This window comes from Protomyctophum bolini, assembly GCF_963924005.1.
Source record: "Protomyctophum bolini genome assembly, chromosome: 16".
Taxonomy (NCBI): Eukaryota; Metazoa; Chordata; class Actinopteri; order Myctophiformes; family Myctophidae; genus Protomyctophum; species Protomyctophum bolini.
The window spans coordinates 24,730,123-24,756,293 of record NC_137877.1 but is presented as its reverse complement, the minus strand read 5'-3'; the positions used below and the strand labels follow the sequence as shown (position 1 = coordinate 24,756,293).

The 26,171-nt window shown below is 41.4% G+C and overlaps 2 protein-coding genes across 2 annotated transcripts; one reads left to right on the top strand and one right to left on the bottom strand.

The window, feature by feature from the left end:
- Nucleotides 1–842: 842 nt before the first annotated feature.
- Nucleotides 843–2,198, top strand: LOC308330875 (E3 ubiquitin-protein ligase RNF14-like; the record flags this gene model as incomplete). Its single annotated transcript, XM_080785949.1, has 1 exon — nt 843–2,198. The coding sequence occupies one exon, from the start codon at nt 843–845 to the stop codon at nt 2,196–2,198; it is 1,356 nt and encodes a 451-aa protein (XP_080642075.1).
- A 1,720-nt stretch (nt 2,199–3,918) lies between these two features.
- Nucleotides 3,919–26,137, bottom strand: stat4 (signal transducer and activator of transcription 4). The gene is made up of 24 exons (XM_080785095.1): nt 26,031–26,137; nt 25,563–25,694; nt 23,825–23,960; nt 20,513–20,608; nt 19,269–19,361; nt 17,860–17,938; nt 17,665–17,750; nt 16,485–16,636; nt 14,720–14,878; nt 13,387–13,479; nt 13,197–13,256; nt 12,860–12,880; nt 12,490–12,583; nt 12,335–12,379; nt 11,954–12,037; nt 11,699–11,797; nt 10,017–10,152; nt 9,608–9,660; nt 7,909–8,003; nt 7,538–7,674; nt 7,108–7,299; nt 6,946–6,991; nt 6,365–6,476; nt 3,919–4,631 (listed from the first exon to the last, which is right to left on the bottom strand). Exons 2-24 carry the CDS (start codon nt 25,688–25,690, stop codon nt 4,608–4,610), a joined length of 2,220 nt encoding a protein of 739 aa, XP_080641221.1. The 5' UTR covers nt 25,691–25,694; nt 26,031–26,137; the 3' UTR covers nt 3,919–4,607.
- Between the last annotated feature and the right edge of the window lie 34 nt (nt 26,138–26,171).

The following is a 26,171-nucleotide window of genomic DNA, read 5'->3' as shown; positions in this document are numbered from 1 at the left end:
TCATCTTCCTGATGAAACACAACTGCCATTACCTCCTTTACTAAGCTGTCTTTAGTGATCTCTGAGAAGACACTTTATGTGAGTTATTTCTTGTCCAGTGGTGTAAAGTAATTAAGTACATTTACTTAAGAACTGTACTTTTACTTCACTACATTTATTTGAAAACTTTAGTTACAAGTTACTTTGTAGATTTGGATTATTACAAAACATACACAAACCAGTGTCATATACATTTCGGCCATTTGAAAATTGCCTAGAAAGCTCTACAATACAAGCTCACAATGTGAGCTTGTAGATCTGCTATTTTCCAAATATTTGAAAACTTGAAATGAGACATTCTGCCTAAGGATAGCGAGTTACTGTGTGTGCAGTTTGTGAATGAGTTCATGATGTCATCAATAAGACATATCAGTACTTGGAGGCCAATCTGGAGCTGTGTGGAACTCCAGATTTTGTATGTATGTAAACACATGTATGGTATATACAGTATGTGTATGCATGTACTGTATGTAAGGGGAAGTTGGGTGGAGCAGCTGATCACCAAAAACAATGACAAATCCGTAAATCCCCATGAAGTACCCTGATGTCAACAAAATTGTGTAAAAGTACTGACATAATAGCCTGGACTCTGTATTTGGGCATGGATCACTGAACTACATAAAATGGACACAGATAGATGGGTACAAAAACACATGATAAAGTGACATCAGTATATGTCAGGTAGTTATGACAACCTTGCATTGTGATTAGCTGAGAAAGCTATCCATATACATCCCACCTCACTTTGGTTCTCTTCAGAGCTTTGGTTGTCTTCGGTCAGTTAGGCCATGCAATGAATGTCAATGTCTGAAGATGTAGAGTCCCAGCAACATGAACTGCTTGCTCTAGCAAGTATCTATGATGATGAGTTCCACAGGGACGGTTCGGCCCAGGGGGGAGAGATGCACATTTGCTCGGAACTGCCTCCAGATTTCAAAATTGTTGTTAAAGGAACAGAGTCTGAGTACAATATTTCCTTCCTACCACTTCTTACCCTGAACTTCCAGCTTCCTCCAGAGTACCCATCTTTCTCCTCACCACGTTTCACACTCAGTACCACATGGCTGACCAGAGCACAGATGAGCTCCCTGTGCAGACGCCTGGACGAGCTGTGGGAGGAGAACCAGGGCTCTGTGGTCCTCTTCACCTGGTTCCAATTTCTCAAGGAGGAGGCACTGGACTTCCTGGGAATACAGTCCCCTCTGGAGATTGTCAGGGAAAGCAAAGTGTCCGTGAAGGGCTCCAGTAAATCTTCTGAAAAGGAAGTAGTAGAAGAGAAACTATTAAGGAAGCTCTCACTTCAGCCGGACTCACGAGCCGTGCCGACCGTGGTCCCACACGGCGACATCCTACCTCAGCTGCTGGACTTTGATGAGGCACAGCGGCAGAACGTGTTCAATGGCAAAGTGTTCTGCTGCACCATCTGCTTCACGGAGAAGCTGGGCTCTGTCTGTCTGTGCTTCAAGGAGTGTCAGCACATCTTCTGCAAGGCCTGCATGACCGAGTACGTCCAAATCCAGATACAGGACGGTAACGTACAGTGCCTTAGCTGTCCCACACCAAAATGTTCCTCTGTTGCTACACCTTTACAGGTCAAACAGCTGGTGGACGAGGAGCTATTTGCACGTTACGAACGTTTGCTGCTGCAGTCCAGCCTGGACCAAATGGAAGATGTGGTGTACTGCCCCCGAAAGTCCTGTGCCACCGCCGTCTTGATGGAGCCAGACAGAATTATGGCCATCTGTTCCAATTGTTGCTACGCCTTCTGTGTCCGCTGCAAGCTGGCGTACCACGCCATGGCCAGGTGCAGAATCCCTGCAGATCAGTGGCGTGAACTGAAGGATGAGTATCTGTCAACCAGTGAGGAGGGAAAGAAATTATTGGAGAAAAGCTTTGGGAAGAGGGCCATCCAGAAAATGCTGGAAGACTCCTTAAGCGTAGACTGGGTAGATGAGAACTGTAAACCATGCCCATACTGTGGGGTAAATATACAGAAACAAGAGGGCTGCAACAAGATGACATGTACGTCCTGTCGGAAGTACTTCTGTTGGTTGTGCCTGACGCGGATCGAAAAAGACCCTTACAGACACTTCACAAACCCCAACTCAAAATGTTACAACAGACTGTTCCCAGTTGATGAAGTTGCTGTTTTTCATTGATTTATACAAAGATGTAAACAGCATGGAAGTACAGTAAAACACTTGGGCTAATATGATAACACAAACATTTCCTGGGGACTTGTTTCCATCAAGGTCCTAAGAAAGTGCTGTCAATCTGAAAAGGCAGGAGAACTAAACAAGATGGGGTCAAAAAATGGCATTACTTCATCTGTAGCCTCTCGGACATATGTGGGCAGTCTGTGACACCAGTCATGTATTCCTTACATATACTGTGTATATATAGCAAAATGACGTCATGTTTGGAAATCCAATCCAAGCAATGACTTCCATCCATTATAAAAATATAAAAAGTACAAATACTGTTGAAAGTAAACACACTTGCGAAGTGTGGTGTGCCCGTCCACTGTATTTATATCGGCCACATGTCATCTTATCTTGTCTTTTAGTGCCCTAAACAAACATTAACGTCCATAGACTTAGCTGGCACTGTGCTCTAAAGAAACATTGTAATATCCTCAATATCCGACTTGGCTGGCAAACGTTTTACATCAAAAGTGACCTAATCAAACATTTAAAAAAATTGACCGGAATTCTCTTACCGTGGTCAATGGCAAATCTTGAGACGTGTGGGGACAAAAGCTGTGCTAGCGCCCCTTAAAAATGGAACGTCTCGGAATCCCCCAGGAGGAAGTCACTAATGTTGCACTGGAGAGGGAAGTCTGGAGCACTCTGGTGGAGCTGTTGCCCCCGCGATCCGACTACAGATAAGCGGTTGAAGATGGATGGATGGATGGATAATTAAAATGACTTCATTATGAAGGGGTCAATATGGGGGGGGGGGGGGGTTTAGCAGCGAGCACCTGCGGAGTCAGGACAATAGTATGTTTTAAAGACACTAAACAGTGATAAACATTTAAACACACATAGGCGCATATACGGTACCTCAAGCAAAAGCTCTCCCGCACGGTGCCAGCTACATGCCGGCCATGCACAGCTCCTATTAATTAGCCTGATGATGAGGGGGGTGTGGCGTTGCTAGGGGAAACCTGTCAAGTTCAACCCACTACATTATGGGGTGCGTTCAGAAATGCGCCCTGAACGCACTGGTGTGCTCTCTTGTCGTTTGTTTATTCAGTGCACTACTGTAGGTGCGTTGCCGTTCGAAAATCCAGTGCGCTGCGCACCAGGTCTGCCGAGTGCCCGCACTGAGCGACCCTACCCTGAAGCTGGGGTTGTCCAGTGTGAATCGGTGCATGTGATTGAGTCACAGCTGTGGTCGTTCGTAAATAAGGCACACTGACGTCACACCCACCACTCCACAAACTGACCACATTACCACCGGCCTACTTGGGAACGATGCAACTTGGTATAAAAATATATAAAAAAAGAAGAAAAAAAAGAAACGTTAACAGGCTATATCATGGCAATGTATGCTGAAAGTGTGGTTTGGTGAGTGATCCAGCTAACAGCCATGGCAAGCTGCAGTACCCTACCCGAAAGAAAACTGGAGATGCAGTAGTCTTCAACATGATTGATTATTATTATTGGACCACCTACAATAACTTTGATATCCCCCTGTACTGTATTTTCGAAAGAGGTTGAAGCAAAAAATTAGATATGTAACAGGAGACGTTTACTGTCGTTATCGTCTAGTAAGCATTATTGTTACAGCAAGTCAAGACCTGCAGACAAGGGCTGAGCAATCATTTCATTCAGCAATAAGTTACTGTGAAGCTACTGAAAGAAGACCACGACTGCATTGCATGGAAGAACATCTTTTATACAGTACAGTATGTATGCACATTGACATTTCATGCATGAGCCAATACTTAAAAATGTATACATGGGTGAAGCGCTAATACTGGTACCTGAATATTACAAGAATCTCTTGAAAATGTTTTATGAATCCACCAGGGTGCTGGTGTAATAAAATAAATACTGCCAGTAGTAAAAAAGAAAGAAAAAGAAAGAAAATCTAAAAAATAAATGTAATCAATCAATCAAAAGCTGGACATAGGAGGGGCTATCGCCCCTCGAAAAAAAGGGGGAAGAAGAAAAGGGGAAAAAAGCATTTGCACCTATGCTGCTAAAATTATGTCACAAAATGGCTTAAATATTAGGCAATTGCATAGTGCACAAAAATAAGGAAGAACAAAAGAAAAATCCAAACTAAATGTTCACATAGTTCAACAGAATAAGTTGGAGTTTACAAAAATACAACACAAACTGAAAGAAATGTAAATGGTGCAATGGAAGACAACATCTCTTACTGATTCCACAAACATTCCTCACTTAATTAACCTATTGAACAACAAAGAAACACCATACTTATCCCTAGATTTCAACCTGTTATTTCTGATATTTCTCAGTGAAACAAGTTGTACAGGTTGTCTTTAGAAACAACTGCAGAGACCTTGGAGAGGGAGATGTCAGCTGGCTCACTTTATTTTACTCTGAATACGGAGAGCTAATCTGTTCAACACAAAATGAAAATTACATCAGTTGCTAAATATCTCTTTAGATCACATCATGCTTTGAACTGTCAGTCAGTCAGGTATTATTTTGGGGGAGTTGTACACTTTTTTACCTTTAACCACTTATATTAACCACAAACAAATTCTACATTATTTTGACAATATCCAATCTACAAGCTCATAATATGTTTTTTTTACATGCCCAAAATGCCAGGGTGCACACAACGTTATTTAACTGTTTATGAAGCAAATTAACCACTGGTCCTCTGTAGTTAACTGCCAGGGTTAGGTCTTTGATGTACTTTGATGTGTGTATCCATCATAAAGTAATATTATATTTTGTTACAGTGAATTTGAGAAATTTGGTTTTGCAACAAAATCACTAAATAAATGTTAAATCCATTGTGAATTTGCAAAATGACTGATGGATCAATCAATTTGAGAAAATAGCAAAAAGTGGAATGATCTACGAGATCTCGTAGATCATTACAAATGTCAGAATCAATTAAATATGGGGAAGGCCCCACTCTATCCTGATTGGATGAAGGCGCAGAACCTCCAGACAAAACCGGAACTAGTGTTTTTTGACCCAAGGGGTTAACTGGGGATAGGGAGGAACTCCTTACATGGTCAGCACACTCTATAGTAAGGGGTATTATCACAATTATCAATATTTGAATTAAATGAAATCCCTGAATATATCAAATCAAAGGATCAAAATGAATAGGCAGAAGCTAAAAGCATATAAGTGCAGGATTCATGATATTTAATATTGTCCTCTTGTTTTACAATAAAATTAATGCAATCTAACTCTCTCTCTCTCTCTCTCTCTCTCCACTGGAAACCTAGCTTGTCCATTCCCATCTGAAAGAACAGTGTCAGTCTCAACCTCCACTTCGGCAATGCTTATGAAGGACTCAACACAGTCAGGGATTAAACTGGTTCTGGACATACAGTACAGTCTATAAGACTTGTTATACAAGACTTATACTAAATTGGATTGGACACTATAGGTTATGAGATAACAGCATGGATCCTGGTGTTGACCTATGCTGTTTAGGCCTCAGTCGCTTACACTACAGCATGGATGGTGTTGATGTAGACCTGTAGTGTACATGCTGTTATTTACATTTATTTAAATTTGTTTTTAACTGAATTATTATTTAATTTCATATTTCAATGCTCAATTGCTCATATTTTACTTCTGCTGTTGACATTACATGCTAAACAAGAGTTAGTAGTGTGATATTTATTTATTTATTAATTCAGCTGAAAGGTTAAACAGAAATGCACCTCTTGTACGATCTCTGTGTTCCGATTAAAAAGATACATTCTATTATCAAAAACCTATATTTGCCATGTGTAATGTGGCAAATTAAGAATAAATAGTAAATACATAAATGAGCTCTTCTCCTCCCTGGCTTATTCCCAAATTTACTGACCGGCAAGTGATTTTTCAAAACCATTGATTTCTCAAATTCACGATAACATATCGCCTCTGTCGGGTGGGAACCCTAAATGTCCTAAATTGTAATGTGTTACTTTTCATTATTCAAATAGAAAAATAGCAAAACTGGCAGATCTACAAGCTTAAAACGTGTCGCTGTGTTTCACGTTTGTGGATCTGCTACTTTTGAAGCTTTTGTGTGACACTGCAGTGTGATAAAGTAGGGCATTAATAGTAGGTTTCTGCCCGAACCAACAGCAACGATATGCATTATGTAGACTTACTGTATCCATGTCGAAGCAGAGGTTCTGGTTGAGAATATCAAATTCCCCAGGAGTCATGGGCGGCTCAGGGGACTGGCAGGGGGGCGTGGCATCAGGATTAGAGCTGTGATCTCTACCAGGATAAAGGACGGACAGCCAAGATACAGTTTTCATTATCAATGTAATAGAGGGTATGCGTGTGACATCATCATCATACCCAGACGTTATGCCTACTGAGTGGCAAAAAACTACTTTCTGGCCTTGACGGTCCATTCATTCAAACAGAAAAGTCCTATTTAATTGCATTAAATGACTTTAAACAATGTTAAATTAACTTTGCCACTCACTTTGCCACTCGATCTGCCATTCACTTTATACATGCGCATACCTTCTATTATTTCATAAAAATATTGTCATTTAAAGTATCACAATGTACAGGATTATATCATTGCGACATTTAGCTGTTAAAGGATAAGTGATGCAGCTCCATTACAAACAAACTCTCGGGTTTACTCAAAGGAAACTTCGGTCTTCACCAACATTATGCCAGCAGTTTATCGAGTCAGCAAAACAAAATGTAAAATTACATCTGATGAACGTACCTCATTTCAGAGCAGGGGATCAGCATGGATGGTATGTATGGATCAACTGGGGGGAGGGAATTAAATCAAATACCTGAATAATTAGAATAATTCTTCACAATTATTCAAAATATATACCAAACAATGTGAACCTGCATAAAATAATTAGTCTGCCTCTCTTGCCTTTGCTGGGATGTATGTTGTAATGGCGACTAAAGGCTTTATCTTTGGGTATGTCGGGGTAGAGGAACTTCAGCGGGTTCCCAGGGACCACTCCGTTGGAGATCACCTTGTAATCTCTTATGATGTCAGCAAACGGCAGAGCACTGAGGCGGCTTTTGGTGTACGGTTCCACAGAGTTGAACTTGGCCTCTCCTGTTAAAATAAATGTGTGTCAAGTAACAAAGTATCCATATAGATTAACAAAAGTGCAAAGTGTTGAGTGAATATGATTTACAATTTTGTAATAAAAGCAGCTTTGAGAAAACACGGGACATATCACAACTAATACTCATGCCTGGCCTTCCATTTTCTTTTAGCAAGGAGTTATACAGTATATGTCCACTTGTCCAGGGTGTGTTTGTGAAATAGAATGAAAGGAGACCACGCTCACCATTATAGCCACGTTCCACCCAGGTAAAGGTGATCCCTCCGAGGTGGCTCTCACTAAACCGCAGGAGGAATGTTCCTGACTCCCTATCCTTCAGCAAGGCTCTCTCCATCTCCTTACTCACAAAACCCATAATATGGCTGCAGAGGGACCAAACACATTTACCGTAATATTAGAAAAGTAGTACCACTAACAGGCTAGCAGGCCCTAGATTCTGTGTTGCTCCTACACCCAACCAGAAATGTTGGCCTGAAGGTGGTGCTAGAGGAAAGGTCACTCAGTGGATAGGATTGGAGAGCATGATTCACTCATGGCAATCCACCAGTTACATTTTGAGATTGGTTAAAAACACATGGAATGAGTGGGTGACTTACTTGTCATTCCAGACCGGCAACAAATGCTTCTTAATAAGATCCAGGATGGAATCCAGCCACATCCAAAAACTGAAGGGCTTCCCTGGAATATTCTCCTTCAAAAGGAACAACAAATTATATTAATATTGGTTTTATGTTATGTTTAGCCAGAATCAGCAAGGCAAGAGCCGCATTTAAGACCATTTGAAGCTCTAAACAACAATTAAAGCTCGGACGTCAAGCCAGTACTATTGTACGGATCAGAGACTTGGAGGACAACAACGGAGATTAAGAGAAGGTGGGGTTGGATCGGCCACATGCTCTGGAAGCCCAATACAGCATCACGAGACAAGCCCTTAGATGGAACCCGCAATTAAAGGCACAAGAAAGAGGGGAAGGCTGCAGAACATCTGCCACAGGGACCTTGAGACTGATATCAAGCAGTGTGGAGACTGTGGACTGACATGGAAACAGCTGGAAAAGAAGGCCCAGGATAGAGGACTCTGGCGGACTGTAGTCAAAGACCTATGCTCCATGAAAAAAAGCGATAAGTAAGTAAGTATGATGTTTTCGCACCGGCCTGTCATTATTTGGTTACAGTTCCTGTTGAGCATGTTGGGGTTTTTTTGTGCAAAATTATAAGCATACAATACATTGCAGGCAAAGTCTTTGATTTAATAGCGAGAGAGAGAGAGAGAGAGAGCGTATCAACCACACAGGTGTATCCACTAAATGCTCTGATGCAATGCTCTGGGCAGCACTGCAGCACTGAGGTATTCAAATCAAATCCTGATGCTTTCATTATAAGCTGTAGCTTTTGATTGCATATATGGAATAAAACCATATTTGATACACATACTGTAAGTAGCCTATCACCCACATGTTACTGAAAATCACAATCTCTTAATTTAAGTGACACCATTCAGTTGTTCACTGGCTTCCTTTAAAACAGGCCTGAAATGCAGAATGTCCTATTTCAAGTTTTCAAATGTTAAAATACTTGGAGCATGGAGAGAAATGGAGTGGTTAAGTTATTTCCAACTCTGTACATAGTGTTTTATATTTGTGATGATATTGATATTGTTATGTTGATGAATTGAATACATAGGTTTTCAATGGAAACAAGTCTGCAAGGTCTTTTTTTGTGTATGACTGTAAACTCATGCCGTTTACATTTCTGTCTAATGAAGTAGTCAGTCAGTCAATAGGTGTGGCATGTCTATGATGTCCATGTGTACTAGCCCAGTTTGAGACCAGTGACATCCAAATACAGTATGTCACTTGGTGGTGGAAGAAGTACATGCAGAGTTTCAATGACCAACGACACAACACGAACAACGCACAAATGACATTTGGATGTTCAACTTCCTTCACGTTTGTTCTATGCTCTGCAACTCTATCACTGACTGTATGAGAACATTACATGCATTGCATACTACTGGTACTGTACATAGTAATGTCTGTGAGGCTCTTAAAGCCAGAGAACTCCTATTTATTGCTTTATTGCTATACCACACTGACCATCAGTAAAATATTTCACATCCACAAAAAAAGTTGTCCTTATATAGACAGTGGTGGTAGATTCAAATGCACATCATGGACATTGGACAAGGAACAAAAACATGTGCACATGCTTGATTGGGCCTTTAGGTGGCACCATCCATCCATGACTGCAGATTGACTGTGAAACCTGTAATAGTGAAAATGACTTGGAGCTTACCTTGGAAAACTTGGACCAGGAGATTTGACAGTCACTGTGGGAGGCATGTTGCCCTGTAGCGGGATAAGACACCTGTCAGTAACTCGTTTTAATTTGTGATCACTAGCTATTGGTAAAAATAATATATAGGCATAAGTAATAATAATAGGCAAATTCCCCTGAAATTTCACCATGAAACCTAACAATCATTTCAAACTAACTGGTCTCCATGACACTGGATTGGAAAACATTCAAAAACCGCCCACTTTATACCATCACTCATTCGCAGTACAGTTTTCATCTACTGTGAAGATGAATTGCATATGCTTTGCTTTATGTTGAAAAGGTAAGATGCCCCAAAATGCCAATTAAAAAAAAAAAAAAAAAAAACTTGAAATCCAGTTTCTGGCTGTATAACATAGAATTGCACCTAAGAGTTTCTCTCCCAGCATGGAGAGCTGCTCCTTGTTGAGGCCCCGGCCAGCAAAGGTGGAAAACTGCCAGCTCAGGACTTCAGACAGCTGGCTCCAACTTGCCCGAGGTGGGTTAGCAAAGAACCCCAAGTTCTGTGAATGGATATTGATAAAGAGGTTCAGGATTAAGTATGGGTACAGTTTATGGTAAGGATGCAGGTTATGGAGATAGTTAGTGTCAGATTTCATTTAGTGTCATGGTTTCAGTTACAGCTAAGGAGGAGGGATGGTTGCAGGATTATAGGAAAAGGTAAGATGTCGCCAAAAAGTTGTGTTGTTTTGCAATCTGTGAAATGTAAGTTTACCTAATCAATTAAAAGTGTATTGTCATTTTGAGAGTCCAGTGTAGGAGCCAAAGAGTCTTTAGCCTATAGTCATTTTCACTTGGGTTGGTGATGGGTGTGGGCATCACATTGTGTGGGTGGCCACCAGACAGGTTACAAATCAAACTTTATTGATAACTTTCGTTCATTCACAATTGGTTTGCTCACTGTTTAAATGTAGCTTCTTTGCACATATTTATTGCATATATATATTTATTGAAATTGTATTGTGATATTTGGTGCACTGAATGAAGTAAACATTTAAAATGTATGAGCTCGTTTGAATGAATCATTTTATCATTGTTTGTGGCGCGTCATTACAGTTCCATACTCCCAGGTTTAGCCTGCCGGCATGAGTAATTTATTGGGAATTATTATCAGTCACTACATCCAGTCTAATTTTGAGTTCTTGCCAGTAGCAGAGAAAACAAAATAATTAGCTTGAAGAGGACTCTTAATGATACTGTGAATTACATTAATACTTTTCAGGTACGTTCTGTAAAGTTTACTGAATACTACATTTAGCTAACCCATGTGGTTCTCTCTGTGACCTAATGGACATGTGGTTCTCTCTGTGAACAAATGGACATAAGCCCAGCTGAAATGCCACTGTGCACTGAACTGTCACCAGCTTCACTGCAGAACATAATCATGGATGACATATATTGGCCACCAAACAGGGTTGCTGCAGATGGTTTGGTAGAATTCATGGCTGAGGGGGCACTGTAGTTTATCCAGGCACAAAATAACCAACACAGTAAAGGGAAAACAGCGACCTTTGATTGCACACCAAGGGCAAAATCCACCAGTGTTCGAGGGTTCTCAGCCATCACCTCTACACTGTCGAGAAATCCACTATACCATTTCATTTGTTGGGGCAGATTCTCATTGTAAGGCATCTTAATCAATTTGTTGAATTCAACTGTTGATCAAATGCTGTTTTTCTTTTTCTTTTTTTCAAAATATTTATTCCACAATTTTTGTAACCCAGGGTGCTACACTCCCTCTGCCAACCTGGCTGACTGAGATCATGCTTCCTTCAATGCATGAGGAGTCCAAGCCGCTTCTTTTCACCTGACAGGGGGGGGGAGTTTCCCCGTTTGGACGTAGTGCATGGAATGAAGGTTATTCCAACCAGTTTCTTTTCCCCTGCCACCGTGCGCCATGATCAAATGCTGTTTTAACGTTGTCATTGTGAATAAGGCTATGGGTTCGTGAAAAACAAATTATCAACCAGCATTCATCGTGCATAGGGTTGACAGATCTATATTTAAATAGCACTTGAAGACATTTGTGTACAAGACAAAGTGGCTCACCCTGGCTTCATCAGTGAGGAGGTTGTACCACATGACTGAGGCCCAGCCTCCGGGCAGCTGGCTGACATTGGAAATGACTACCAGAGGAAGGGAGCACATCTGCAACCAAAAGCATAGACTATTGACTCTTGAGAGAGCATCTGCAAAAACTTCAATATCTCAAATATGTGAGGAGGAGGAGGCATGTAGCAGTTTGAATTGGCACTGCAGTAGTATGTGTTGCTAACTGATCCTTGAAGCCCTGTTGTAACTCACCTCTAGATCAATAGCAAGGCCCTGTATGGTGAACTGAGCCTCAAAGCTGAGCGAGTGAAGTTCCTCTGTCACAGACAGAAGACCCTGGGAAGACAAACACAAAGCGCTCCTCAATAGCACAACCTTTGCATTCATTCTGAATCCATAAAGGGAAACTTTACCAATTTTTAAATCTTCTATTGTAAAACTTTTACAGACGCTGCTACAAATTTGCACACAACACATTGGGAAGTGGTCAGTCTGATTTTCATGTTCTACACAAATACTTGACCAACTTCCCTTTCCCCCCAGAATTTCTTATTCAGATTCTGATGTTCCTACGACTGTTGTTGCTTGTTGCTGGGAACCATAGATCAAAAGATCAATTCAATGTCATCTCACCTCATTTCCCTTTGCTCCATTGATATATTTCTTCTCTTTGAGCTGCTGCAAGACACAAACAGAACTGAACTGAATTGCATTTTAATGTTGTTGAAAATTAAGCAACACACTGATCAGTAAAAAAAAAATGCCCAGGCAGTGAATGGGTCTCATACCAAGTGTCTAAATTCCACTGAAAGGCAGCCATTGGAGGATTCCTCAATATCCATAGCTTTAGTGTTGTTAGTCAGGATGAAAAACTGACGATTTCTGTAGATAAAATAAGAAGGTAGTATCAATAAAGAAGAAACTGAGTTTAATAGAGGGTCCCAGCCCTCAGTGTGTTCTCCGAGAACTAAATAATGGTTGAAATTAAATTAAATTAAATTAAATAATAAAGTCTAATATCAGTTATCTTTCTGTATGGTCCCTTAACCCTTTTCTATAAGAAGTAATGTGTCAGTAAAGTGTCACCCTTAAACACTGGTCACCCAATGTTGACCCACGAAGGAACCCTGCTGTATGCTGTATGAGCTGTATACTCACACTCTGCCGGGTGGTAGGTCCCTACACTCACGCGCGCACACACGCGCACACACACACACACACACACACACACACACACACACACACACACACACACACACACACACACACACACACACACACACACACACACACACACACACACACACACACACACACACACACACACACACACACACACACACACACACACAGGTTATTCCACCAACAGAAACATGACAGAAACATTAATCCTCATCAGATTGATAAGTGTCAAAAGTGTTAAAGGAGTTTCACTTTGTTGCCATCCAAATAGAGTTAAAGAGTCATTGTACAGTACTGAGTACGTGAAACTCACTTGTCAAACGTTGTTTTCACTTTGAGCTGATAATCTACTTCTGGAAGTTTAACCAGCAGTCTAGAAGGGATTAAAAGTCATAGCATCAACAGCAGCAAAGAAATGAAATGATTATTTCATTGATGAATTTAAGACTCGGAGTAGAGCTGTTGCTTCTTCGCCTGGAAAGGAGCCAATAAAGTCCAAATACCTGACTTTTGTGGTGAATTGTACTCCTGTCTTGATGATGAGTGGTTTCTGGGGGTGGGTGGGCATGCACGGCTGCTTCTCCACTACGAATGCGCTGTGGACGAGGTATCAAATGTTATTCCACTGCATTGATAGCTCCCACCATTATTTCAGACTGTACATTTTGCTATATATTTGTTGTTTCTGGGTTCTATGATTGAGGAATCTGGAATGAGCTATTCCATTGATTTTCAATGGATGGCAAAACAGGCCTCAAAATCACACTTTTAGCAGATAAACTAACATGAGGGAAGATAATTCTGCCACAGAGCACAGAAGCAACAGATTAATTAGTTGCACATTCTGCGGAAATAGCCGATCTACAAGCTCACAACACGTCCTGTTGCGCATTGTCAGTTTGTAAATGGTGCATTTATATAGCGCCTTCATCCAAGGTGCTTTACATAGATTGTGCATTACATTCACCCATTCACCCATTCACACACAGGCAGCGGAAACCATGCAAGGCACCAACCAGCACATCGGGAGCAATTAGGACACCTCTGGGGGAGCCCGGGTTCGAACTGGCAACCTTGTGGTTACCATCCAGCTGCTCTACCCCTGAGCCACTGCCGCCATTATAATAATTATTATTATTGTTTTCACAATCTGATACACGCCGGCTACTTTCTAATGTTTTGATAATTCATGCGACAGACGTATGCATATGACGGTATAGTTTCATGTGACGAGCTTAAACTATAGTGTATTTAATTAAGAAGAAGATGATCAGGTAATGTAATTGTGAAAATAATAATAATAAAATTGTATTTTTATGTGCTGCTTGCGTGCTGCTTGCGTATGTTATGGATATACTGTACAGTACATACTGTCAACTTTTACAACTTTGTCAACAAAAATACTTTTACACACAGAAATAAATTGCATTAAACAGTGCTGGCGGGCGGGCCTTTGCGCAACCACTCCAGCATTGGAAAATAAGCTCTCCACAAGGAGGGGAAGTGCACTAAAGCATTATGGGCATTGTATGAATTCAGAAATCCAGTCAAACCCTAGTGAAAAACACAGACTTTCAAATTGTGCTTTTGTTATCTACTACAAATACTATTAACATGGAGTTTCTTCCAGCTGCGAAATGTCCCTTTAAGGCAAGCTCACTATTTCTTTTTAATATTCATAATTATGATCTTCTTGTTATTGTTAGTGCAGACTGCAGAGCATGCTACACTTTCACTTCTGAATCTTGAATAAACTGTTATGATATTGGGTTTTTCATTGGGGTTGTGCGTGTGGCATTGTGTTTCATGTTGTTATAATGTGCTAACTGAGCATACCTCCTGATGAGGTGGTAGATGAGGTATTTGATTCGTTCCTCCAGCTGGGGCTTCTGCAGGGGAATGGGATCACTCTCATAGGTTACCTTCACAATAAGCTCCCCCAGCTTATCTAGCTGACGCTTTACCTGGAACAGGCTCTGAGATGTCAACGTAAACCTGAAGGGATGGAGGAGGAAAGAGAGAAGGAGGAGGAGGAACAATGGAGGAGAAAGGCATTGTCTTTGGTGGTGTAGAGACATGACAAATTAAATGATTTGTATGTTTGCACATTCTATAGACAATAGCAGTGGGCGCGGTTTTCTGGACCCACTGAAATATCGGCCATTCTTTTTTCCCCATACAGATTTACAAACATAGAATCGAGCAATCCAGGATCCTAGTGAGTCATGACCATAAAACCTTTGATTATTATTAATTTTTTCTCTTCACAGAATAAAATGTTAAATTATGGCCATGATTCAACAGGATCCTGGATGGCTTGATTCTAGTCTTTTTGTAAATTTTTGTAAATGGTAAAAATGAATTGGAGAGCATTATAGAGTCTTCATGCAAAGCACTTCACATTACATTCACCCACTGACCACTGGCACCAACCTGCTCACCAGGAGCATTTAGCGGTTACATTTGTTGCAAGGACACTTTGACATGAAGACGGGAGGAGCTCCTCCTGGTGTTCAGTGAGGGGTAGGAGGCTCCACAGCTATAGGACACAAACTGTACGAGATATTGGCCCTCATTTATCAACGTGATTTACACAAACAAAATGGGTGAGATCACCGCAATTATCTGCATTTATCATTCCAGCATGACTTTGGACTTTGACACTAGCCAAAACTCACGTCTGGTCGGCACCCATCTGACCAGCTGACACTAGGCATCTAAACATGTGTATTCACTCCAAATATGTACTAGGCTATAAAAACTATAAAACAAATAATAAATAATCTGAAAAGTATATTTTGTGTAGAGGCATGTCATATGAAATTGGTAGTATAGGCCATTTCCAAGTGTTAAAGCAATTAAAATAGCACAATTAAAAACAATATTTACAATGTTACAAGTCAGATGATTAAGCCATGAGCCAATATTTTCATGACATGGAGACTGGAGAGACATCGGAGACTTCTGCAGCGGGAGAGTGAAGTCTCCCAACTTGGGTTCTGTAACCTACAGTAGGCCCATGTCTTTCTGGAGTTATGTGCAACCTCCTCGTCTCGTCCTCGTGACATTATGACATTCTACCACTCACTACCTCTACTGGCAAGGACAGGTGCTGACTGCAGCTGAACAATCATTTTGCAGAGAGGGTCATCGTTGCAACCTGCTGTCTCTGAAACAAGCTGTTGAAGCTTCTCACCCCGACTTCACCTTTTCCAAAGACTACCATCTGGCAAGATTGAGGCATCACTGGTGCCACTGGTATTGGTGCCATGGTATTGTCTTGGTAGACTGGTGCCGTCTGCACCAGTCTATCAACACATAGGGCCTCATTTATCAATGGAGTGTATATTCTTGGGTGTGGGTTTTGGTGTACGCCTACGTCAACGTGACATTTATCAAGTGATCCTATACAGCTGATCTGATCCTAGCGTAAATTTGGTCAGAGCTTTGATAAATGTCATGACCGACCATCATATAAATAACACGTCCTTAAAAACGCCCCGTTTTTGCAACCGCTCGCATCGTTGCTTACTCTTACTGTACTGTACTGTACTGTACCTTTAAAAACCTATACTATTTCTCGATACTTGCGTTTCCTCACCAGTTCTGCAGCTGGTCCAGGCCGGTGAGGAGTGGACCTCCAATGGAGGCAACCTGCTGTCTGCGCTTCCAGTCCAACATCTCAGGGTTCAGCTGACTGCTCATCAGGTCATCAATCTCCTTCATCACATCATCCATCTTGCTGAGGATCTCCTAGGAGAGCATCAGTCTCAGCATAATTTATACTCTGTACGACTTTAATATGATGCGTTGTGCGGTTTAACCCATTTTGACCGTAAAATGTCTTCTACGTCCTGACAGTTTTCTGAAAAAGCTATGTCAGCTATGTCAGTCGTTCTTCGATTTAAAAAAAATAGCAGACCTATAAGCTCGTAGCGCGCCACTCGGTGGCGCGCTATGAGCTTGTAGATCTGCTATTTTCACATTCACATTGATCAGGTTGATCAGGTCACATGCATGCGTTACCTGGGATACCTGATTGATGTCATGATGTAAGCATGGGAGAAGGATTGCTGAGCCTACCATCAGCTCCCAGTACCTGGTGACCCAAGTCGTGCTACTCATACTGGCGGTCCCGAGATCAAACCTAGAACCTTGTGGTCCAAAGTTGAGTTCTCTGCGACTGAGCTAGACTGATTTAAGGAAATGGAGATCAGCTGCTCAGTCTTATCAGCAGAGAATGCAACACAGCAGGACAGCTTATGGCTCTTTTTCGACGAAAAAGTGTAATCCAGAACCTTCCCTGTCCTGGAATTTTCCAGGACCCATGAAGTTCTGTAATGGTTTTCTTGTTGACATTTCCATTTTAAACACTAATTTAAAAATAAGTAAAAATAGCTGATCTACGAGCTGTGCGAGTGCCGAATGGTGAAAATACGTGAAATACGTTTCAAAGCATGACACGGTTCACTCAGTTCTTCTTGTAGTCGAAAAGAGTCATATCCCCTTTCCCTATTGTGTCTTTTAAGTTTGTTCACGTCCAAATCACTGAACAATCCAAGGAACAAGACATGGAACCAAGGACCAGCACTGGTCCTACAGACGAGTTCTGATTGCTCAGATAATAATGATATAATATTTATAATTATTATATTAATAACTATATATTAAAACTATAATTATATAATAATAACATCAAGATTGGACTAATTCGGCAATGAAACTATGTTCTTATTTTTTTCATATCATGACATATTGTACTTGTGTTCACATATACACACCTTTCTTTCAAAGTCAAGCCTGTTGAGCATTTCCTGTAGTCTTGTAACTTCCTGTTTCATCTTCTCAGTGTTCCTCTCAGTCTGATCTGAAGCACATAAACAAACAAACATGCACATGAACATGCAGGATATTACACATTTTCTAGAAAATTCTGAGAATGCTTTAAGCTTTGTGCACATTTGGATACAGCTCACCTCTGGACTGAAGGGTCTTGTAGCAGAAATCAAAATCATCTTGCAGGTCCTCAATGTGTTTCACAGCTTGGTCCATCATCTAGACAGGATATATTTTGTTCATTCATTGGGACACTAGCATCCTATTCCCATCCAAAGCTACCTGGTGATCTATGCTACCTGGTGACCTGGCATGGTTCAGTAGATGATTATGTCATAGCCAAATTCCTCCTCAATAGAGCGTCGCAGTCCCACCCCCTTTCAGAAGTGGCCCAGGAAATGATTCTCCATTCATTTTCTCCATAGGCTTTTCAAAAAGTATTTATATAAAGACGGTTACGCTGCGGACAAAGCCAACTTGGATCGTGATTTTGTGATTTTTTTCTTCTTACTAATTATTTGATCGGCCCAAAACATTGTAATTATTGTCATGATTTGTCACGATCCGAGTTGGCTTTGGAAGATCTTGTGGCCACAAGATCTTTTGGTTGATTTCATTGTTTGAAGGTAGACCAAAGGTTTTTGTTGCACAAAAACATAACTTGCATTCATCCACTGTCTGCCTGTGTGTTCTCAGCGTGAGTACCTGCATCACAATTCTCCTGCATGACTCCTGCACCTGTATTTCTCCTGATTTTCTCCTGATTTGCGTGGTCAACCCGGTCAAAAGCTTTTTTATGGATCATATGTTAGTAAAGCCCAAATATCGACCCCCCAGAATGCCGAAATCAACTAGAATTACTTTCCAGTAACTTTGTTACAAATTGGGGGGTGGGTCATTGAAAAAACACGGCCCCTCACGTATTGGGAGGGCAGTATGTATGAGTCACCATAACCAAGGACAGGTGTTTTCTATTAATCTAACTTAAAATAGATTGATGGGTTTGAAGTTACAATGGTTTTGTATAGGAAGGGTCTGATATAATGAATATCAAATATCTAAATTCTGAATCAAGCAACTTAAAAACTAGTAGATGCTAAAATGACCCAAAATGTTTTTGAAAGTGACACATCCCTTTAACTTAACCCATTTAGACCTGACCTGAGGCCCATTCGTTTTCTGCAAGAACTTAAAATATTTATTCAAAAATTATGTCACTATATTAAATATACTGTACATAAAACATACAACCCCAAAAGGGTTTCCCGGATAGAAAGGCTTACGTGCTGTGTTAGTTTTGGTACTTTAGAGGGTATGTGGTGTGACATCATCATCAAACCCGGAAGTTTTGCATGAGTACTGAGTCGACAGCCCATACATCCCAACAGAAAAGTCCTATCTGATTACATTAAAAAACGTAAAAAAATGTCAAACTCACTTTGCCTCTCACTTTGCCATTCACTTTATGCATGTGCATACCCTCTATATTGTTCCACCTGTTATTATTATATTATTGTATTATTATTTTATTTTTTTGTACATATTGTACCTGTACACTGCTCCTGATGATTGCGACTCTGTTGTCCATATTCTTCTGTTTCTCGAAGGTCACAGAATTCTGCATGGACTTCTCCAATGGCCCCTGTTAATATAAATACTCTCATCAGATACTGTAGCTTTCTTTTGTTGTTATTAACCCAGTGTTCCCCAAGGACAAAATAATTGAAACATTATAACCATGAACCTTTAAACTAACATTTCAAGGACATCATTGTTATTGTATGTTTAATAGAAGTATGTACTGTATCACATTAGTCATGTATACATTACATAACTGCTGACGATTTCCCAGTGTACCAAACATTTCATTTCTAAACAACATTTGTTGTATGAATACAAAATAAATGGAGGAATTTCATAAGCTCTCATTATGCTTATATGTTTATTTTTGGAACTTTGCCCTCTTTGCGTTTAGGTTTCCCAGTAGTGGAAATGAATAGTTTTACGGCAGCTTTAAACTTAGTAGTATACTTGCTGTCTAATTTATTTTTTGACTTTTCCTTCAGTTTTTGCTGTGCAAGTGATATCCTTTTGTCAAATAGGTTTTTATTGAACAGATTATAAATTATTACAAACATTATGATATGAAATACTTTTTTTTATGAAACAAAATGAAAGAAAAAAATAAACAAGACAAAAAAGAGAAAGAAATCCCTTAACCCTCCCACCCATACTGCTCAGTGACACTGCATACTATATAATAAGATGATAGAAAGCTCATGGAAAACATGAAAATGGTGTACAGTCAACCATATCAATGGTATCCTGTCTATTAATTGTTTCTACTCAAGTAATGGACAAGGGGCAGCCAAACCTTCTCAAACTGTCTCTCCCTGTTTCTCAGGAAATACCTTATTCTCTCAAGATGAAGTGTACTAGTCATTTCATTTAACCAGTGCTTGAATGCAGGAGCCTCCTCCTTCTTCCAGTGTGTCAAAATTAGTTTTTTCGCTGTAATCAGACCATATGAGAAGAGTTGTTTCTGTGCTCTCGTCAACATAGGCATGGAGTCTGACAAACCCAGAATAAGTAGTACAGGATCGGGGTCAATATGAATACTCAAAATATCAGAGAGCGTCTCAATAACATAATCCAATATCTTTGTATCCGAGGGCAAAGGGCGAAGCTATAGCAAGTGATATCTGATAGGAAAGGGTCTTTGTTTACCAGACAGATACATGAAACTTCCCCACAGACATGAGGAGACTTGATACCAGTGAGTCAGTGACAAACCTGCTCCTGCTGCACACTGCCTAGAATACGGCGCTCCTCATGGAGACGGGTAGAGATAGTCCTGGCCATCAAGGTTGGATTGTCTTTGTATTTTGCCTGCAGCACACGCACGCACAACGCACACACGCACACACACACGCACACGCACGACGCACACGCACACACACGCACGCATGCACACACACACACACACACACACACACACACACACACACACACACACACACACACACACACACGCACACGCACACGCACATGCACATGCACATGCACATGCACATGCACACAGGTACGCAAACACACATGCACAAAGGTGACGTGTTACATAATGCCTGAGGCATACGTTCACAGAAGTCTTACCAACTGGGAAAAAAATATTCAAAAAGAGGAGGAAGTAATTGGTTAAATAGAGGCGTGTCATTCAGGCCTCGCTTACTGGAAATGCTCGTCATAACTCATAAGTCATAACCCAACTATACCAGCCCACTAATAAAGGAATGCGGAATAACTTGCCTTTTTGTCTTTCAAAAACTGAATGGGCCCCATAAAGGTAAAGAGAAAGAATGGCAGTTAATTTGAGGTACACTGTATTCCTCTGTGAAACACTGACTTTGAGAACTCCCACATACTGTACATGTGCACATCGGACACACATAACACACACACTCTGACACACACACACCCACACACACACACACACACACACACACACACACACACACACACACACACACACACACACACACACACAGGAAACAACAGCTCAAGGTTCTGTTCTGCAAAGCATGTTGAGGCTCAGCGTGTACAACGCCTGAGCTCAACCAAACATTTCCTGTTCATGTTTTGGATGACACCGCTACCCCTGCACTGCATTCACAATCTTACAATACGTGCACCGAGTCTGTACGTATGCACGTACGTCTGAAATCCACGCATCTCGAGAACCGTTCACCCCGCCGACTTGGCCAGGCCCATATACACTGATAACATCAGGGATCTCCATATTGGCAAAAAAGGGTCAAGGACAGACAGATATTGACCGATTCCGTAGCGGGTCTCATGGTCGCAGCCTACGTATTTCCTGTAGGCGGAGACGACACATCTGCGGTTTCCCCGCACCAAGCTTCTACTACAGTGAATGGAAAAGTGACTGATGTTAGTCTGCTTCAAGTTCAAACGTTACTCTCTTACCTGCTTTTTACTAACACTAACATTACAAAGATCCCCAGAACATCGGGATGACCCTTTGTAGTTTATGGCTGCTCCAACAGTAGTGCAACATAAATATAAAATAATACGGAATGTCAAAATATCTACCGCGGTGGCTGAGACCAGAGCCATTGAGTAATGGTTGAGACAAAGCAGTGAAAGTTCCTGAAAGATACATAACGTCAGTCTTACCCAATACCCAATCTTTCTGTTTTAGGAACACATGGCTGCTGTACTTTATACCTCATACTTTAATGCTTAGCATGAGGATTCAGCAGGCTCCCAAATACCCTTAGTATTTGTACTGTATCTCAAATAATCCCTGGAGGGCAATTCAGGTGTCATAACAGCAACAGCAGTAAATTCAATTTGATATGCTTCCAGCTAATCCGTTGCTGGCAACTAAAACAAAGCACCACTGACATGTCACATTGTCACTTCCCTGTACACATCACAGGCCACACTGTACCCCTATCTATTAAGGAAGTACTCAATGAAGTTATGACAAACAATAACAGTGTTGACACTTGACACTAACATACCATTAGACCACACTTCATTGTTATATTTAGAGCATATACACCACTGTAGAGGCCCCATGGGCACCGCTCTAGTTAAGTTAATGGCAGGGTGGCAACTAGCCGCAATTTGCAACTGACAGCCCATACACCCAAACAGAAAAGTCATATCTGATTGTTGCGAACGCAGTGAGCACTTGCTACCAGTAAGACGTGCAAACACGGGAAGCGAACGCAGCTGAGACCCTGCAGATCATGTCTGTCTGTCTGTGTGTCTGTCCCGCTGTTACTGTATATGTGGACCTGGCCCCTTTTGTGCATATACGAGAATACAAATAAATAAAAATACAGTACATTTACCCATCCCTACAGGTTACTACTCTAGGCGAGGCACTCATGCTAGTGTCCTCTGATGGCAGAAGTGTACCTTACAGAACATATGTACGTCAAACTCACCAACATTGCAGCTGTATGAAAAGCTTTGAATTATCCTATCTGCAAATTGTTTGTTTAATAAAAATCCACCGTAGACATGTTATGAGCTACTTTGTGTCAAGAAATTCCTTGCAGTAAAGCAACATTCTGCTGCCTCCTGCGTTATATGCAACTCGTCCTTGGTAGTGTGGGCCTAAAAAGTCGTCCAAACTCGGCCTTGGCAGAGAATGAGTTAACTCTGCGGGAGCCCGGGTTCGAACTGGGAACCTTGCGGTACCCATGTTGGCTCGGTACCTGTAACTGCAGCCATAGTGTGGGGGTTATATGAAACAGGGGTGTAAGGGGGCTCAGTACCTGTAACTGCAGCCATAATGTGGGGGTTATATGAAACAGGGGTGTAAGGGGGCTAGGTACCTGTAACTGCAGCCCTAGTGTGGGGGTGCAATGAAACAGTGGGGTAAGGTGGCTCGGTACCTGTAACTAATGTGGGGGTGCAATGAAACAGTGGGGTAAGGGGGCTCGGTACCTGTAACTAATGTGGGGGTGCAATGAAACAGTGGGGTAAGGGGGCTCGGTACCTGTAACTAGTGAGGGGGTGCAATGAAACAGTGGGGTAAGGGGGCTCGGTACCTGTAACTAGTGTGGGGGTGCAATGAAACAGTGGGGTAAGGGGGCTCGGTACCTGTAACTAGTGTGGGGGTGCAATGAAACAGTGGGGTAAGGGGGCTCGGTACCTGTAACTAGTGTGGGGGTGCAATGAAACAGTGGGGTAAGGGGGCTCAGTACCTGTAACTACTGTGGGGGTGCAATGAAACAGTGGGGTAAGGGGGCTCGGTACCTGTAACTAGTGAGGGGGTGCAATGAAACAGTGGGGTAAGGGGGCTCGGTACCTGTAACTAGTGAGGGGGTGCAATGAAACAGTGGGGTAAGGGGGCTCGGTACCTGTAACTAGTGTGGGGGTGCAATGAAACAGTGGGGTAAGGGGGCTCGGTACCTGTAACTAGTGTGGGGGTGCAATGAAACAGTGGGGTAAGGGGGCTCGGTACCTGTAACTAGTGTGGGGGTGCAATGAAACAGTGGGGTAAGGGGGCTCAGTACCTGTAACTACTGTGGGGGTGCAATGAAACAGGGGTGTAAGGGGGCTCGGTACCTGTAACTGCAGGTTGATGATCTTGAGGTTGTGTCTCTGTAAGAAGTTCTGCTCCTCAGCACACTGCCTCTCCAGCTGTGACAGGAGGTTGGTGAACAACACTGCAGCCATGGACTCATGGTCAGCTGCTGTGTCCCTAAAGATACACACACGCCCACACAATTGACCTATTTCATCATGCTTATGGTGACACAATGCTCATGTTCACACAGGTTCATAATTTGTCAAATTAGTCATAATTTGACTTTGAAGGAGACACACTGACTGCATAGAAAATGTTAGTCACACAATGTTTGTTTTCACCTGAATTAAAACCTTTAAAGTAAATTGTACTACAGTATTTTCTGTGGGTTCCGCCATTCTACTTTTTTTTTTTTATGATTCAAAATTTTATTGATTTTTTCCATTTAAGACAAACGAAACCAAACTAGACAAGAAAATAATAATTACGTTACACAACAAAATCTTTACAGAAAAGATAAAACAATACAGACAATACAATACAATACAATACAATAAAATAAATAAAAAAGGGGGAAAAAGAAATGCCTTTACACCTGGGTAGTATCAATTTACAATGTATTCATCGCCATTCTACTTTGAGAACACTGACTTCCTGTTGAAGAGGGTCTGAAGTTACAAAGTGTATTGAAGACAGGCCCACACATATTCATACTCCAAACTCAGCCTTCTTGGTAAAATAAGTCAAAACGGGAGAAGATGAGAAAGTTCAAATGTGGGTCATTGTATACGTTTTCAATTACAATTTTTCTAGGTAATGCAAGCAGCTTCTGAAACCTTATCTGGCCATAATGTTTATGTATAAGGTCATCTCTACAGTTCCTCTTACTTAGGGTCTCTGAGCACACAAAGGTGTGAAACCACACTGATCAATTTTATTTTAACTATAAACCACTTCACAGGGGAGAAGCGCATATCTCTGCCTGGTAGGGCTGTATGTGTGTGTGTGTGTGTGTGTGTGTGTGTGTGTGTGTGTGTGTGTGTGTGTGGGTGGGGGGGGGGGGGGGGGTGATGTGCTGACATCAGACTGGCCTCCAGATACAGTACACTGACAAGATCATCAACACGATGACACATCACAACACAATGACAGTGGGTGGTAACGATGTATGTAAGTGATGACTGCTGTAATCAATAACCTCCAGATCCTAATAGAAAGGAGGAAATGTTTTAATTCAGTGATGGCTCTGAGCCGTGAGAAGCCAGTTAATTCGTTTATCAAAGATTTATTTGGGGTGTTTTTAGTACAGAGACAATGTTAGAATTTTGTGAAACCTCTGATGTAAAGCTGAGGAAAATGGGTAACTTTTTTGGGTAGGACGTTGGAAGTTGGGTCCCAGTTAAAAGTTGCAATGTTCCAATTCATTTTAGTTTAATTAATGGGAGAGAGGGTGAGAGAGAAAAAGAGAGAGAGAGTGTGTGTGTGTGTGTGTGTGTGTGTGTGTGTGTGTGTGTGTGTGTGTGTGTGTGTGTGTGTGTGTGTGTGTGTGTGTGTGTGTGTGTGTGCGTGTGCGTGTGCGTGTAGAAAAAGGTAGCCTGATATTTAGACTCTCGATCTTAGAGTATAATACTGTCTCCAAGAGCTCTCGATCCTGGACCTCTCGTAATTTATCGATTCTGACATTTTCAGTCAGACTCGATACCTGCGTATATATGATCATCTATCTATACTCTCGTAGATTTTAGGCTAAGAAATAGGGGGAGAGACAAGACTCACCAATCTTGGGACTCAATCCAGTTGGCTAGCGCTTGGCGGATTTCCATGGGGAAGTTGTCATCGTAAAGGTAGTCGACAAACTCCAGTAGCCTGATCTCTAGCTGTTGTATCGCTTTCCACTGGCTCATGATGCTTCAATTAATAATCAATCAACAATGTAAATACCGAATAGGTCTACTACGAATAGGATCTACACAGACAGAGAACAAATAAATAGCCATAAACTCGCAGAGTTAGTTACATGGATTAATTGGTCAAGAAAGACCAACAGTCAACAGATGAAAGATGGTTACCGGTATTCATGTTAAACAACACTATATTTTGTGTGAATTATAATAAATAAATCGTTCAAATAATTCTTCCCATAAGTGATTCATCATCAGACCATTTGATAGGCCTAGGCTATAAGTCTAGTCTACATACGCAAACACAAATTAATACTATATTAGTATTTCATGTCATACACACCTGGCAGCCGGCTGGCACCGTGTATGCTGCTGTCCGGAGGAGAAGAGCTAGCACCGTGAGTGGACCGCATGAAGTTCATGAACCATGTGCAAGCTTGTATTTCCCCGTTTAACTTTCGTTTTAGATCCTGCGTGCGTGCAG